This window comes from Garra rufa, chromosome 23 (assembly GCF_049309525.1).
Source record: "Garra rufa chromosome 23, GarRuf1.0, whole genome shotgun sequence".
Lineage (NCBI taxonomy): Eukaryota > Metazoa > Chordata > Actinopteri > Cypriniformes > Cyprinidae > Garra > Garra rufa.
This window is the reverse complement of record NC_133383.1, coordinates 38,221,720-38,233,781: the sequence shown is the minus strand read 5'-3', so window position 1 is coordinate 38,233,781 and position 12,062 is coordinate 38,221,720. Positions and strand designations below refer to the sequence as shown.

Here is a 12,062-nt window from a genome sequence, read left to right as displayed (position 1 = left end):
CGCTCACTGATATCAGAAACACTGCTCCGCCTTCGCTCCGCGTCAAAAAAAATTCAGTATGTTTGAAATGTAACAGTCCTCTTCATAATATATAATAAAATAAAATAACAGGAGAGTTTGGAACACTAGTGTGCAATCTTTGTTTCTACCACATGCCAAGCTAATAATTGTCAGCATTAAAAGAGTATAACTGCTGCTTTATGCAGTGCAATGTTTGTAATTAAAATAACAATACGTTTATGTCAGTTATTTTACCAATGGATTGCTGCATTTCTTACAGATTTCTGCTCATTCGAAATCGGATACCATTACATTTGTTTTAATGCATTAATGACAGAGCGATTGCATGTGAATTAGTATTGTACCTGTTTAAATTATGCTTTCACCTGAAAATATTCAGTATCTAGAAGGAACAAACTAATTCCTTGTGAACTACAATTTACCGCTCATCCATTGCCGTCATCATAACCTTTACATTCTTTCTGATTTGAGTGATCCATCTCTGTGACGCTAGCTAAATATGTTTAACATGTAAATTCTTGCTTAATATGCAGTTATATCACGGGCCGTTGGCATGAATTGTACTCATGATGGAGCGGTGGTGGAGCGCACTTGGAGCGAGTGAAAACCACAATGCTCCGACTTTTAAAAAATGCACTCCTCCCTCCATTCAAAATCACACCACTCCACTCCGCGCTCCGCTCACATTCTCTGCTATGTGCGAGTTAGGCATCACTGGCGCTTCCGGACCGCACGCATTAGATCTCATTAAACTTTTTTAAAAGTTTTTTTCTAAAGCAGGCCCGAAGCCCGATATGCGTGCAAGCTATGACGTGAAAATTGGCCCGAAGCCCGACCCTAGGGGCATAAAAAAGTCGGGCCCCGATGGGCTCGGGCTCAAATGCAGGGCTCTAAGCAGGGCTCACTGAAGCATCCCAGAAGCAATTGTCCATGCTACATTGCTCCCCACCCGCCAATGATTCAAATGTCCATAGGCAGGATTTATTTGAATAATATTCTAATTGACCGCGTTGTGACATCATAACATGCGGAAATCAAATGCTGTAGTCCAAACTGCCCTACAAAGTAAAAAGGCAGTAACTACGCCGAGTGCAGAACTGAGAAAAATGACTTTAAAGTTATCCTGTCATCCAGCCTGTTATCCAATGTTAAAACCGTCCCATGAGGATGCCGCGAAATCACACACATTTGAGATAAGATATTTTGTCACATAACAAAGGATGCCTTGAATGTCATGAAAGTGATAATAACTCATTTTTGACCAAAAATGCAGTTACTGACTTTTTGCTTTGTAGGGCAGCAAAGGTGCCATTCGTTGTAGTTCTTGAAAAGGGATTTTTAAAAAAACTAAATATCTCCCTTTGGAGTGGACTTTGAGATTTGTAACTTTGTAGATGTTTTTTATGCCTAAACATACACACCACACACTGGCTAAAATTCAAAAAGTGAAGAAGCAAAATAGGACCCCTTTAAACCCCAAACCCCATGTTTCAATAACAAGCCAATTGAAAAACCAGACTGAAGACACAGCAAAGAAAAATGTAGATGAAATATAACTGAATTTAGAAACGATTTAGGGCTTAGTCCTCCGCCAATGTGTGTTGTGCTTGGAACCTTTCAACTTGTTGCCCAAGCCTCCGAACCACAGCAGCAAAACACTCAACAGAAGCCAGGCAAGATTGAGCTAGATATCTTGCAACCATCGCTCACATCTGATAAAGCAAACCTAGGGCCATCTAATCAATCTTCAAGCACATCTACAGATTCAGAGAATGTTGGCCAAACAGATGAGAATACACCACTAATAACACAACAAAAGAAAACATTGAAAATTGTACCATTCTGTAACAATATAACAACCTAGATTTACATTTCTTAAAACATCACTCTTATGTGTTGCTGTCAGGAACATGTCTGTGTTTTGTCCTGTTCTGTATCTGTTCTGTTTTCCCAGTGTTTTTCCCCTTCTGTTTCTAGTTCAATTGGTTTAGTCTGTTCTCCCCCTTTTGGTTTAGTCTTTTTGGTTTAGTCTTGCCCATATTTGTATTTCCCCCTCGTCATCTCGTTATCTTGTTTGTGACCACGCCTATGTTTCTGTGTATAAAGTCTGTGTCTGTGCACTCCCCATTTGTCCGTCAATGCATTCTGTTACTTCTGTTTGCTTGTTTCATGTACTCATCTTATGCTCCCGGTTTTTGTTTATTTGTATTAGTTTCAGTGTTTTGTTTTAATAAATCTTTATTCATTCATCTACTCCGGTTCTCCTCATCATTCTCCACTCCTCAACCCCGCCTGGATCGTGACAGATTGACGGACCCAACAAGAAGATGAACCGGGCTGAGGACCAGCTCTGGAACCTGCAACAAGGTGAGTGTTCGCTGGAGGAGTATGTGGAGGAATTTGAGTGTTTACCATCTGGTGGGATGGAGTGACAAGATGGTGAATGCATGTTTCCAGATGGGGCTAAAAGATGATTCTTTGTTTCAGTTAATTACTCCAAATGATTGCTACCGTCCCGTAGCAGATTTTGTGAATTTTGTTCTTGATTTATGTGATTCCCCGTTCCAAGTCATCGTGGAGGATAGTAATCCTCCTGCCATCTGGAAACATGCAACAGTCACCCCATCTCACCCACAGCCTCTACCCTCCACATATCACTCCAGCGACCTCACACCCTCCTTGCCTCCCACGTGTCCCCAAGTCCTCCTAACCCCCACGATGGTCCTCAGCCCGATGCGGCCGGCCTCATCCCTGCGCTCTAATCTGCCGGCCGCCGCCCTCAGCCCAGTATCTCAGGCCGCAGCGTCAGCTCGCAAAATGGCCGCCACGCCAGTTCACAAGATGGCTGCCACGCCAGATTCTGCAAGCAAAATGGCCGCCACGCCAGTTCACAAGATGGCTGCCACGCCAGATTCTGCAAGCAAAATGGCCGCCATGCCAGTTCACAAGATGGCTGCCACGCAGGAGTCTGCACGCAAAATGGCTGCCACGCAGGAGTCCTCGGCCAAGATGGCCGCCGTTCCAGAGTTCCCGGCCAAGATGGCCGCCGTTCCTGAGTTCACGGCCAAGATGGCCGCCAAGCCTGAGTTCCCGGTCAAGATGGCCGCCAAGCCTGAGTTCCCGGTCAAGATGGCCACAGTTCCTGAGTTCCCGGCCAAGATGGCCACAGTTCCTGAGTTCCCGGCCAAGATGGCCACAGTTCCTGAGTTCCCGGCCAAGATGGCCGCCGTTCCTGAATCCGTGGCCGGGATGGCCGCCGTTCCTGAGTTCCCGGCCAAGATGGCCGCCAAGCCTGAGTCCCCGGCCAAGATGGCCGCCGTTCCTGAATCCTCGGCCAAGATGGCCGCCAAGCCTGAGTTCCCGGCCAAGATGGCCGCTGTTGCTGAGTTTCCGGCCAAGAAGGCCGCCAAGCCTGAGTTCCCGGTCAAGATGGCCGTCGTTCCTGAATCCTCGGCCAAGATGGCCGCCAAACCTGAGTTCCCGGTCAAGATGGCCGCCGTTCCTGAGTTCACGGCCAAGATGACCGCCGTTCCTGAACCCTCGGCCAAAATGATCGCCCAACCTGAAATCCCGGCCAAGATGGCCACCAAGCCTGAATCTGCACCCAAGATGGCTACCGCCAAGTCGGAGTCTTCGCTGGTTCCGCCCAGTCTCCCAGAGTCTTCGCTGGTTCCGCCCAGCCCTCCAGTGACTGCGCCGCCAGAGCGCCCTCTAGTGACCGCGCCGCCAGAGCGCCCTCCAGTGACCGCTCGCCCAGAGCCTGCTCTTCCAAAGTCTCCGCTGGAGACGCCCAGCCCTCCAGAGTCTCCGCTGGGGTCGTCCAGTCCTCCAGAGCCCGCTCCTCAAGAGCGCCGTCCAGAGCCCGCTCCTCAAGAGCGCCGTCCAGAGCCCGCTCCTCAAGAGCGCCGTCCAGAACCCGCTCCTCAAGAGCGCCGTCCAGAGCCCGCTCCTCAAGAGCCTGCGTGCCCTCCAGAGCCGGAGCTCTCTCCTGCGCGCCCTCCAGAGCCGGAGCTCTATCCTACGTGCCCTTCCGTGCTCTCCTGGGTGGACTATACCCTAGGTTCCCCCAAGAAAATTTTGGGGGGGGGCTACTCCCCTGATCAGCCATGGCCACCTGGACTGTATACTCGGCCATGGCCACCGGGACTGTTAACCCGGCCATGGTTTCCTGAGCCCCCAGATCCGCCATGGCCACGTGGACTGTTTACTCGGCCATGGCTTCCTGAGCACCCAGATCCGCCATGGCCACCTGGACTGTATACTCGGCCATGGCCACCTGGACTGTTTACTCGGCCATGGCTTCCTGAGCCCCTAGATCCGCCATGGCCATCTGGACTGTTTACTCGGCCATGGCCCCCTGAGCTCCCAGACCCACCATGGCCTCCTGGACTGATTATCTGGCCATGGTCCCCTGAACCCCCAGATCTGCCATGGCCTCCCGGACTGTTTACCCGGCCATGGCCCCCTGAGCTCCCAGACCCACCATGGCCACCTGAGCTCCCTGATCCGCCCTGGAGACCACCCATGTATCCTGTGTCCCCTGTATCCCTACCTAGCGGTCTCCAGGGCGCCCACCCTCCCTCCCCTATGGATGTTATTAGGCGCGAGACGCGCCTTCGGGGGAGGGGGGGGGGGGTAATGTCAGGAACATGTCTGTGTTTTGTCCTGTTCTGTCTCTGTTCTGTTTTCCCAGTGTTTTTCCCCTTCTGTTTCTAGTTCAATTGGTTTAGTCTGTTCTCCCCCTTTTGGTTTAGTTTTTTTGGTTTAGTCTTGCCCATATTTGTATTTCCCCCTCGACATCTCGTTATCTTGTTTGTGACCACGCCTATGTTTCTGTGTATAAAGTCTGTGTCTGTGCACTCCCCATTTGTCCGTCAATGCATTCTGTTACTTCTGTTTGCTTGTTTCATGTACTCATCTTATGCTCCCGGTTTTTGTTTATTTGTATTAGTTTCAGTGTTTTGTTTTAATAAATCTTTATTCATTCATCTACTCCGGTTCTCCTCATCATTCTCCACTCCTCAACCCCGCCTGGATCGTGACAGTTGCATGTTAATATTGTAGATGATCCTGATTTTTTTTTAAACACATTACTGACTAACTAGCATTATAGGATTCACAACTACAGGCTTACATTTTGGCAGAGACTTCTTTTCTTCTCTCTGTTTACTCAGTATTCAATATTTTGGTTACACTTACATCATGTTTTAAATAAAACATGAATAAAACATGTATTTACTGTCATAACTAATAATTTAGCAAAGACAATGATAAACCAAGGTTAGTCTGAGACAAACAGACAATAAGCCATGCTTTTACTGAAGGACAAAAGAAAGCATGTTTAGATATCAGCTATACAGTTGGGTTTATTTTCTTCTCCAACCACTTTATTTGGAACGATTTTTCTTGGTTCTGTTATAGCTCATCCTCTGGGATTTCCATGTAGAAAAGTCCCTAGGGTTTACTCAAAATGGTTACCAAAAACAGAAACTGAATATCTCAGATTGCATAATGTGTTTAACTTTGAGGTCAATGGAACAAACAGTAGAAAACCGCGTTGGGTTCCACTTCTGCCAGTTAAAAACTAAAAGCTGAAGTTGCAGTTGGCAGAAGCATCAAAACTGGATAAGTCTGATTTGATGAATATTGATTTCTGCTGAGGAACACTTAGGATTTGGTAATGGCATAATGGTAATTGTAATATCAATCAATCATTGCTTCAGTGCCACAGCTGATTTGGATATTGTTGCTGTCCATGTGCATCTATTCATGGACACAATGTACAGTATCCATGGTCTTTGCTACTTCTATGAACATGCAAAACACTACATAGCTAAATTCGCCTCAAACTGGTTTTATGAACATGACAATGTGTTATTTGATGTTAATCAGCGGCCTTCCCAGCCATCTTTGGGATCTTAGGTTTTATGAATGTGTAGCTGCCATTAATCATGTCAGTATAGCACATAATTATTTCTTACATAATCAAAGGAAACTTGCAGCCTCTGAATCCATGCCACAAATAAAAGGATGTTTTGAGACTAAAGGGAGACCCCATAAAAAATTATACTGCATTTAATTAAATACTGCACAGTAATAGTATTCATTCGGTAATTCTGTAAAATGTAGTTTATGATTATGAAAAAATTAAACACATTTAACCACTAAAAAACATACTATAAATGTCATTTTTTAAGGTTATAAATAACCCTGGGAACATTTGATTATTTGAAATAGTAAAAAAAAAATTACTTTAACATCTGAATAAACTTCAGTGCATTTTTTTTCTTCCACAAAAGCTGATTAACATCTCGACATTACATGGAATTATTACTTTTGTTCTTTATTATTTAATTTCACAAAAATAAGAGTTACAACCACTGACTGGAACACCAGTGATGGTCAATTTTATCTTAAAATATTTATCTATCATCAGAACAATAAACTTAAAGTCTTGCACATGAATTACTGATAATTAAGCACACGGTTAGGTGCATTTTATTTTATTTTTTTTGGTGAGTTAAGCTCCTCTGTGATAATTTCACATTTGTTTCATTTAACCAGTGTGAAACGAATCACTACTTTTTTTTCAAGGTTTGTAGTATTTCACCATACAATTTTTTCATTTATCAATGAAATCAAACTTGAAAAGGGTGGTACTTTGCTTAATGATCGCTTCTAGCAGTTAGGCAAAACAGAGACAACATTTTTGAGACAAAGACATTTTCACAGCGTTTATTAGGCATCGGGTACTCACAGACTATGAAAATGTTAACCTAAGTAGCAAATATGTCAAGATTAACAGACCATTAACATACATGTGCTTTTTGTTAAATTAAATTCAATGGGAGTCTTTTCTGTTTTGACCAATGAAAAGAGAGAAAGCAGTGTTCAAAAGAGCATGAAGGGGGTTTATTGGGTCATCTGAGCCTCGATGGCTTGTGCCGTCCACTCCGGTGCTGCCTGACTGATCTTCTCCAGGAGGTTGTTCACCTGGAAGCACAATGACTGAATCTGCTTGTCCCAGGTGGGCAAAGGCTCTCGTGCTGATGGAAATACATATAACATATTTTGTGTAAGTTGTGTCATAGTTACACAGCATTTATCCAACATAATCAGTCAAAAACCAAACTTACTTTCAAAATGGACAATGCCATCTATCTGGTCAATGAATCCATTCATGCGGCCCTCAGTAATCATCTGTGATGCTATCTTTTCAGCCTGTGAGAAAATAAAGATATTTGTATACAGAATGATTTTTGAAGGATCATGTGACATTGAAGATTGGAGTAATGTTGCTGAAAATTCAGCTTTGATCACAGGAATAAATTGCATTCTAATTAGAGATAATAAACAAAAATAACGTTTACTGACATCTGGACGTGACCATAGGTATAAACTCGCGGAGAGGACGGCGTGGGCGCATCAGGTGCAATCATCAAAATATATTTAAAAGGAAGCTGGCGCCACGGTCCTGACCACATAACTCAGGTTCAGATTTTAGAAACTGTAGTTAATGTTTACATCATTATTGATTTATCTCATCCACCCACAACCCACACACAAGTAATTAGAATGCATTTTATTATTACCAGACCCGCGGATATAACCACCCTCCATGCATCACTGTCTCAGAGCGAGCCGGAATAATCGCAAAGCTGCATAGTTTGTGAGAGCTGCCGCGTTCTCCACCCCACGCACAGGGTGAAATTCTCCGACTCCAATACAGGAAAAATAAAACAGAACTTATAACACTGGGGCTAATATGTTAGCAAACAAGCTGCTGATCGTTGTCGACTGCTGACTTTAAATCGGCGCTACTAAACACGGATATCAGCCGATGCCGATATATTAAAAAATGGCAAATATCTGCCCGATATATCGGCCGAACAATATATCGGTCGACCTCTAATTCTAATAGCATTTTTTGTAATAATATTTCACAATATTGCTGTTTTTCTTGTATTTTTGATTAAATAAATGCAGTTTTGGTAAGCAGAAGAGACGTTTCCTTAAAGTCAGTCAGCACAGTTGTACCTTTGCAGGTGGAATCTCCAGAAGAGCTCCTAACTCTTCAAACGTGATATTATTGTAGAGTTTGCTAGCAGACAGCAGGTTGTGCTCAATGACTGCTCGGTCTAAGATGCTTGAACCTGAAAGCATTAAACAAGTATTAGTCATCGCATTTCCTTTCAAAGATCACAAATAAATAACAGTACTAAAGCATAACGTGTAATACCATCAGCTGTGGTAGCTTTTTGATGAGGCATTAGCATGGCAGCAAACTCTTGCAGCTGGTTTCCCCGAATGATTCGATCCAGGTACATTTTTTCCAGGATGCCGTAGGCGGCGAGTTGCTGACAGCGCTCATCTTTGAAGAGTGTAGCTAACATACGAGAACGCTGCTGACCTTTTAGACACATTAAGAACTGATTAAATAATGCGACCAGCTTTAAATGGGGCTGAAACTGGTTAACCACAATAACAATAGTGTAATAGATAAAGAGTACCTGCAGAAGCCAGTATAGTGCAGTGAAGCGCATGTTTCAGGGCCTCCAGACGCTCAGTCTCATGGACGATGGATTTATAAGAGAGCTCATTATAGCGCTGAGCTGCTTCAATGAACTTCCTCCGATAATCCAGAACTCTGGCGTAACATACCTGCAAAAAATTATGGAAAATATTACAGTCCACAATAATCATAAAGCAGCCATATATTACAAAACCACACTGTCAATTAATCTAACAGAACTAGAGATGCTCATATTGACCGTTTAACCGTTAACCGACAGTAAGAATTGTAACCGATTATTACTATCAGTTAAACGGTTTAAAAGGTTTTTTTTCTTTTTTACGTTTGCTGCATGGTGAAAGAAAGAATAAATGCTATATGTAAGTTAAAGTTAACGTTATCTGTTTACTCACGGCGCGTGTCGGCATGTGCAGTGCGGATGTACAGACATATTTTGCTGAGCAAGCTCCTGCTTTATCTTCACTTAGTTGATGTAACTGATGTGGCATATGCAACAAGATGGCGATATTGCATTATCAGAGAGTGAATCCGTGAGTGAATGTATTCAAATTCTGAATTTATTATAAAGTGCGCGCTCCCCTTACAAACACTGGAAAGCTGTTACTTACACACAAAGACTATAGAATACCCAAGACTTGTCACTCGTATAGTTTTGAATGGGGAAAAATGCAACGTTCATTATGGCCGCGAAGCCCCGCCTTCTTAGTGAAAGAGCCAATCGTTGATTAGTAAAGTCAGCGCGTCACTGCAGCTGCAGTTAGAAGTCCCGGTTGCTATAGAAACAATCGGCGCTCTAAAACGTGCGCTCAGTACTGCGCATGCGCACTGGCTCATTTAGCCGGAAAAATAAGTGTTTTTTAACGCTATTGGAGCACAAGGAACCATATTTATGAGGTAGTTCTTGTTGGATTTCTTTGGAGATTTAAAATATGAAATTTAATCCTAAACTTGGTGAACAGTTTTGGAGAATTTGATGTTTCCCCATTCAAAGAGATAGGAGCTGCACTTGCCTGCCCGAGTAGCGTTTCAAAGATGGCCGCCAAGTGACATGACTTGCCTTAAAGGGACTTTGTTATACATTACTGCAGTTCAGCGCAATCTCACAAAGTTAATAAAAATTAATAAAATAACCCTAGACTTTACAATTAATCTCTTATTTACATCATGTATACACTTTCTTTGTTGTAATGAGAGAGTTCGCGGACGTGTAGAAATCATCAGAACTGAAACCGGCACTCTGATTGGCCAATGCCACCATTAAATCAACAGATATGTCTGTGATTGGCAACTCTGTGAAAACACGTTTCTCCACATATGACCAGTGGATGAAAAGACCCAAACCGCAAATTGAAAGGATTTGTGATGGTGATTATGTCGCGGATCTAACAGTTAACAGGCAGCACTCCAGTCTATCCGTACAGCATGTCCACATGTTAAAAACTAGGCACACTGAGGTATAGGCTGGTTTGCTATATATTTTTATGTCCGACGACAAGAATAAGACCGGAACCGTTCTTCAAATCGCATAGGATTCAGTGTGTTTTAGTTTTGTCCTCTTCATTAGATAGTTATTTAATGTATACATTATCAGTGTAGGCCTATTTATATTATTCTTTTTGATTATTTTATTATGATTTTCTCGGTTCTCGATTTTCTCTGTATGCTGCTGTTTGCACGTTAAAATAAAATATTTGCTTGTATTTTTTATGTATCATCACAGATACTCGTGCATTCTATTTTTATTTTAAATTAATTTATTATTCTAATTTTATCAGTTAACGGTTAATGTTCGGATAACGAGCAGCGGTTGTCGGTCAGGAAAATTAACCGAAATGAGAATCCCTAAACAGAACTTAGTATGAAGAATAAAATGTCTTTATATTAGGACAACCGGACCAATATAATTAATAAAAATTGTCTCCATTTTTTCCCCCAATTCACCAAACAGCCATTATTGCAGAGTAGAGTGCAAAAAAAAAAATTAGTAATTATTTAAATGAATAAATATAATGCATTTATATTTGTTTAATTTATACAAAATATATAAATGTATACATAGAGAGAGAGAGCATTCAAAATGCTCATGCATTTGTTTGATCAAAAATACAGAAAAAAAACTATAATATTGTGAAATATTATTTCAATTTAAAATTGTTTTCTATGTGAATATATTTTAAAATGTAATTTATTCCTGTGATACGAAGCTACATTTTCAGCGTCATTACTCCAGTCTTCAGTGTGAAATGATCATTCAGAAATCATTCTAATATTCTTATTTATGATCAGTGTTGTAAACAGTTGTGCTGCTTAATATTTTTTGGAACCTGTGACAGTTTTTTCAGGATTCTTTGATCAATAAAAGGTTAAAAAGAACAGCATTTATTTAAAATGTCCCCCACAAGGTTTTCTAACAATATACACTACTGTTCAAAAGTTCGGGGTCAGAAAGAAATCAATACTTTTATTCACATTTATTCAGGATGTGTTAAATTAATAAAAAGTAGATAGCATAGATTTACATTGTTAGAAAAGATTTATATTTTGAATAAATGCTGTTCTTTTTAACTTTTTATTCATCAAAGAATCTTGAAAAAAATAAATCACAGGTTCCAAAAAATATTTGGTAGCACAACTTAGGGCTGGGCGATTAATCGAAAAATAATCGAAATCGACATTCAGAACCTATAATCGTTAAATTTTTTCCAGGAAGATTATTTCAATTACATTCCCTTTAAAAAACACTAGCGCTCCGTTCCGTTATTCCGCCGACATGTAGATGGAGAGCTTAAACAGTATTTATACAGTAAAAAGTATTTACAGGATATACAAGGGTAATTTTATTTAGAGGAGATACTGCTTATTTTCTACTTTTAATATGAAAAACATTGAAAATTATTTATTTTGTTTCCAATAGTGCAAGTTATTTATTTTCACTAATTTAAGAAAAATGTGACTTTTCGTTTTAAGCAATGCTTGCTTTAATTTCAGTTGTTCAACACTGATGTTCAATTAATAATCATAGATCGTAGATAGTGTGTTTCCTTCAATTATTTTAAAATCAAGTAATGCACCCTTCATCCAAAAATCTCTCGCTTGTAATATGTGAACATATTTACTGTACAAAACTTGTCAGTGAACTATGAGGGCAAAAAAATAAATATTATATAAATATAATTAAATATAATTTTATTAATAAATAAAATAATCGTTCATTAATCGTAATCGGGTTAAAATGTTCAATTAATCGAGATTTTGATTCTAAGCCAAATTGCCCAGCCCTAGCACAACTGTTTCCAACATTTCTAATAACTTCTAACAATAAATCAGTATATTAAAATTATTTCTGAAGGATCATGTGACACTTCTTATTGTAATAACATTCTGCAATATTTCTGTATTTTTGATCAAGTAAATGCAGCCTTGATGAGCGTAAGAGACTTTATAAAACATTACAAGTCTTACTGATCCTAACTTTTTGAGCTGCAGTGTATAAAATCATATATAAATG

General features: G+C 40.9%; 1 protein-coding gene across 1 annotated transcript; it reads right to left on the bottom strand.

Moving 5' to 3' along the window:
• Window positions 1-6,727: 6,727 nt before the first annotated feature.
• Window positions 6,728-8,739, bottom strand: cops4 (COP9 constitutive photomorphogenic homolog subunit 4 (Arabidopsis)). Its single transcript, XM_073829885.1, has 5 exons — window positions 8,532-8,739; window positions 8,261-8,431; window positions 8,059-8,174; window positions 7,158-7,242; window positions 6,728-7,067 (listed from the first exon to the last, which is right to left on the bottom strand). Exons 1-5 carry the CDS (start codon window positions 8,722-8,724, stop codon window positions 6,934-6,936), a joined length of 699 nt encoding a protein of 232 aa, XP_073685986.1. The 5' UTR covers window positions 8,725-8,739; the 3' UTR covers window positions 6,728-6,933.
• Between the last annotated feature and the right edge of the window lie 3,323 nt (window positions 8,740-12,062).

Excerpts from the sequence above, each read along its gene's own strand:
- cops4 (XM_073829885.1), bottom strand. The coding sequence starts at position 8,724 with ATGATTATTGTGGACTGTAATATTTTCCATAATTTTTTGCAGGTATGT. Across the intron at positions 8,432-8,531 it reads CACTATACTGGCTTCTGCAG|GTCAGCAGCGTTCTCGTATG; the intron begins GTACTCTTTATC and ends TGTGTCTAAAAG. Across the intron at positions 7,068-7,157 it reads TGGCATTGTCCATTTTGAAA|CACGAGAGCCTTTGCCCACC; the intron begins GTAAGTTTGGTT and ends TATTTCCATCAG.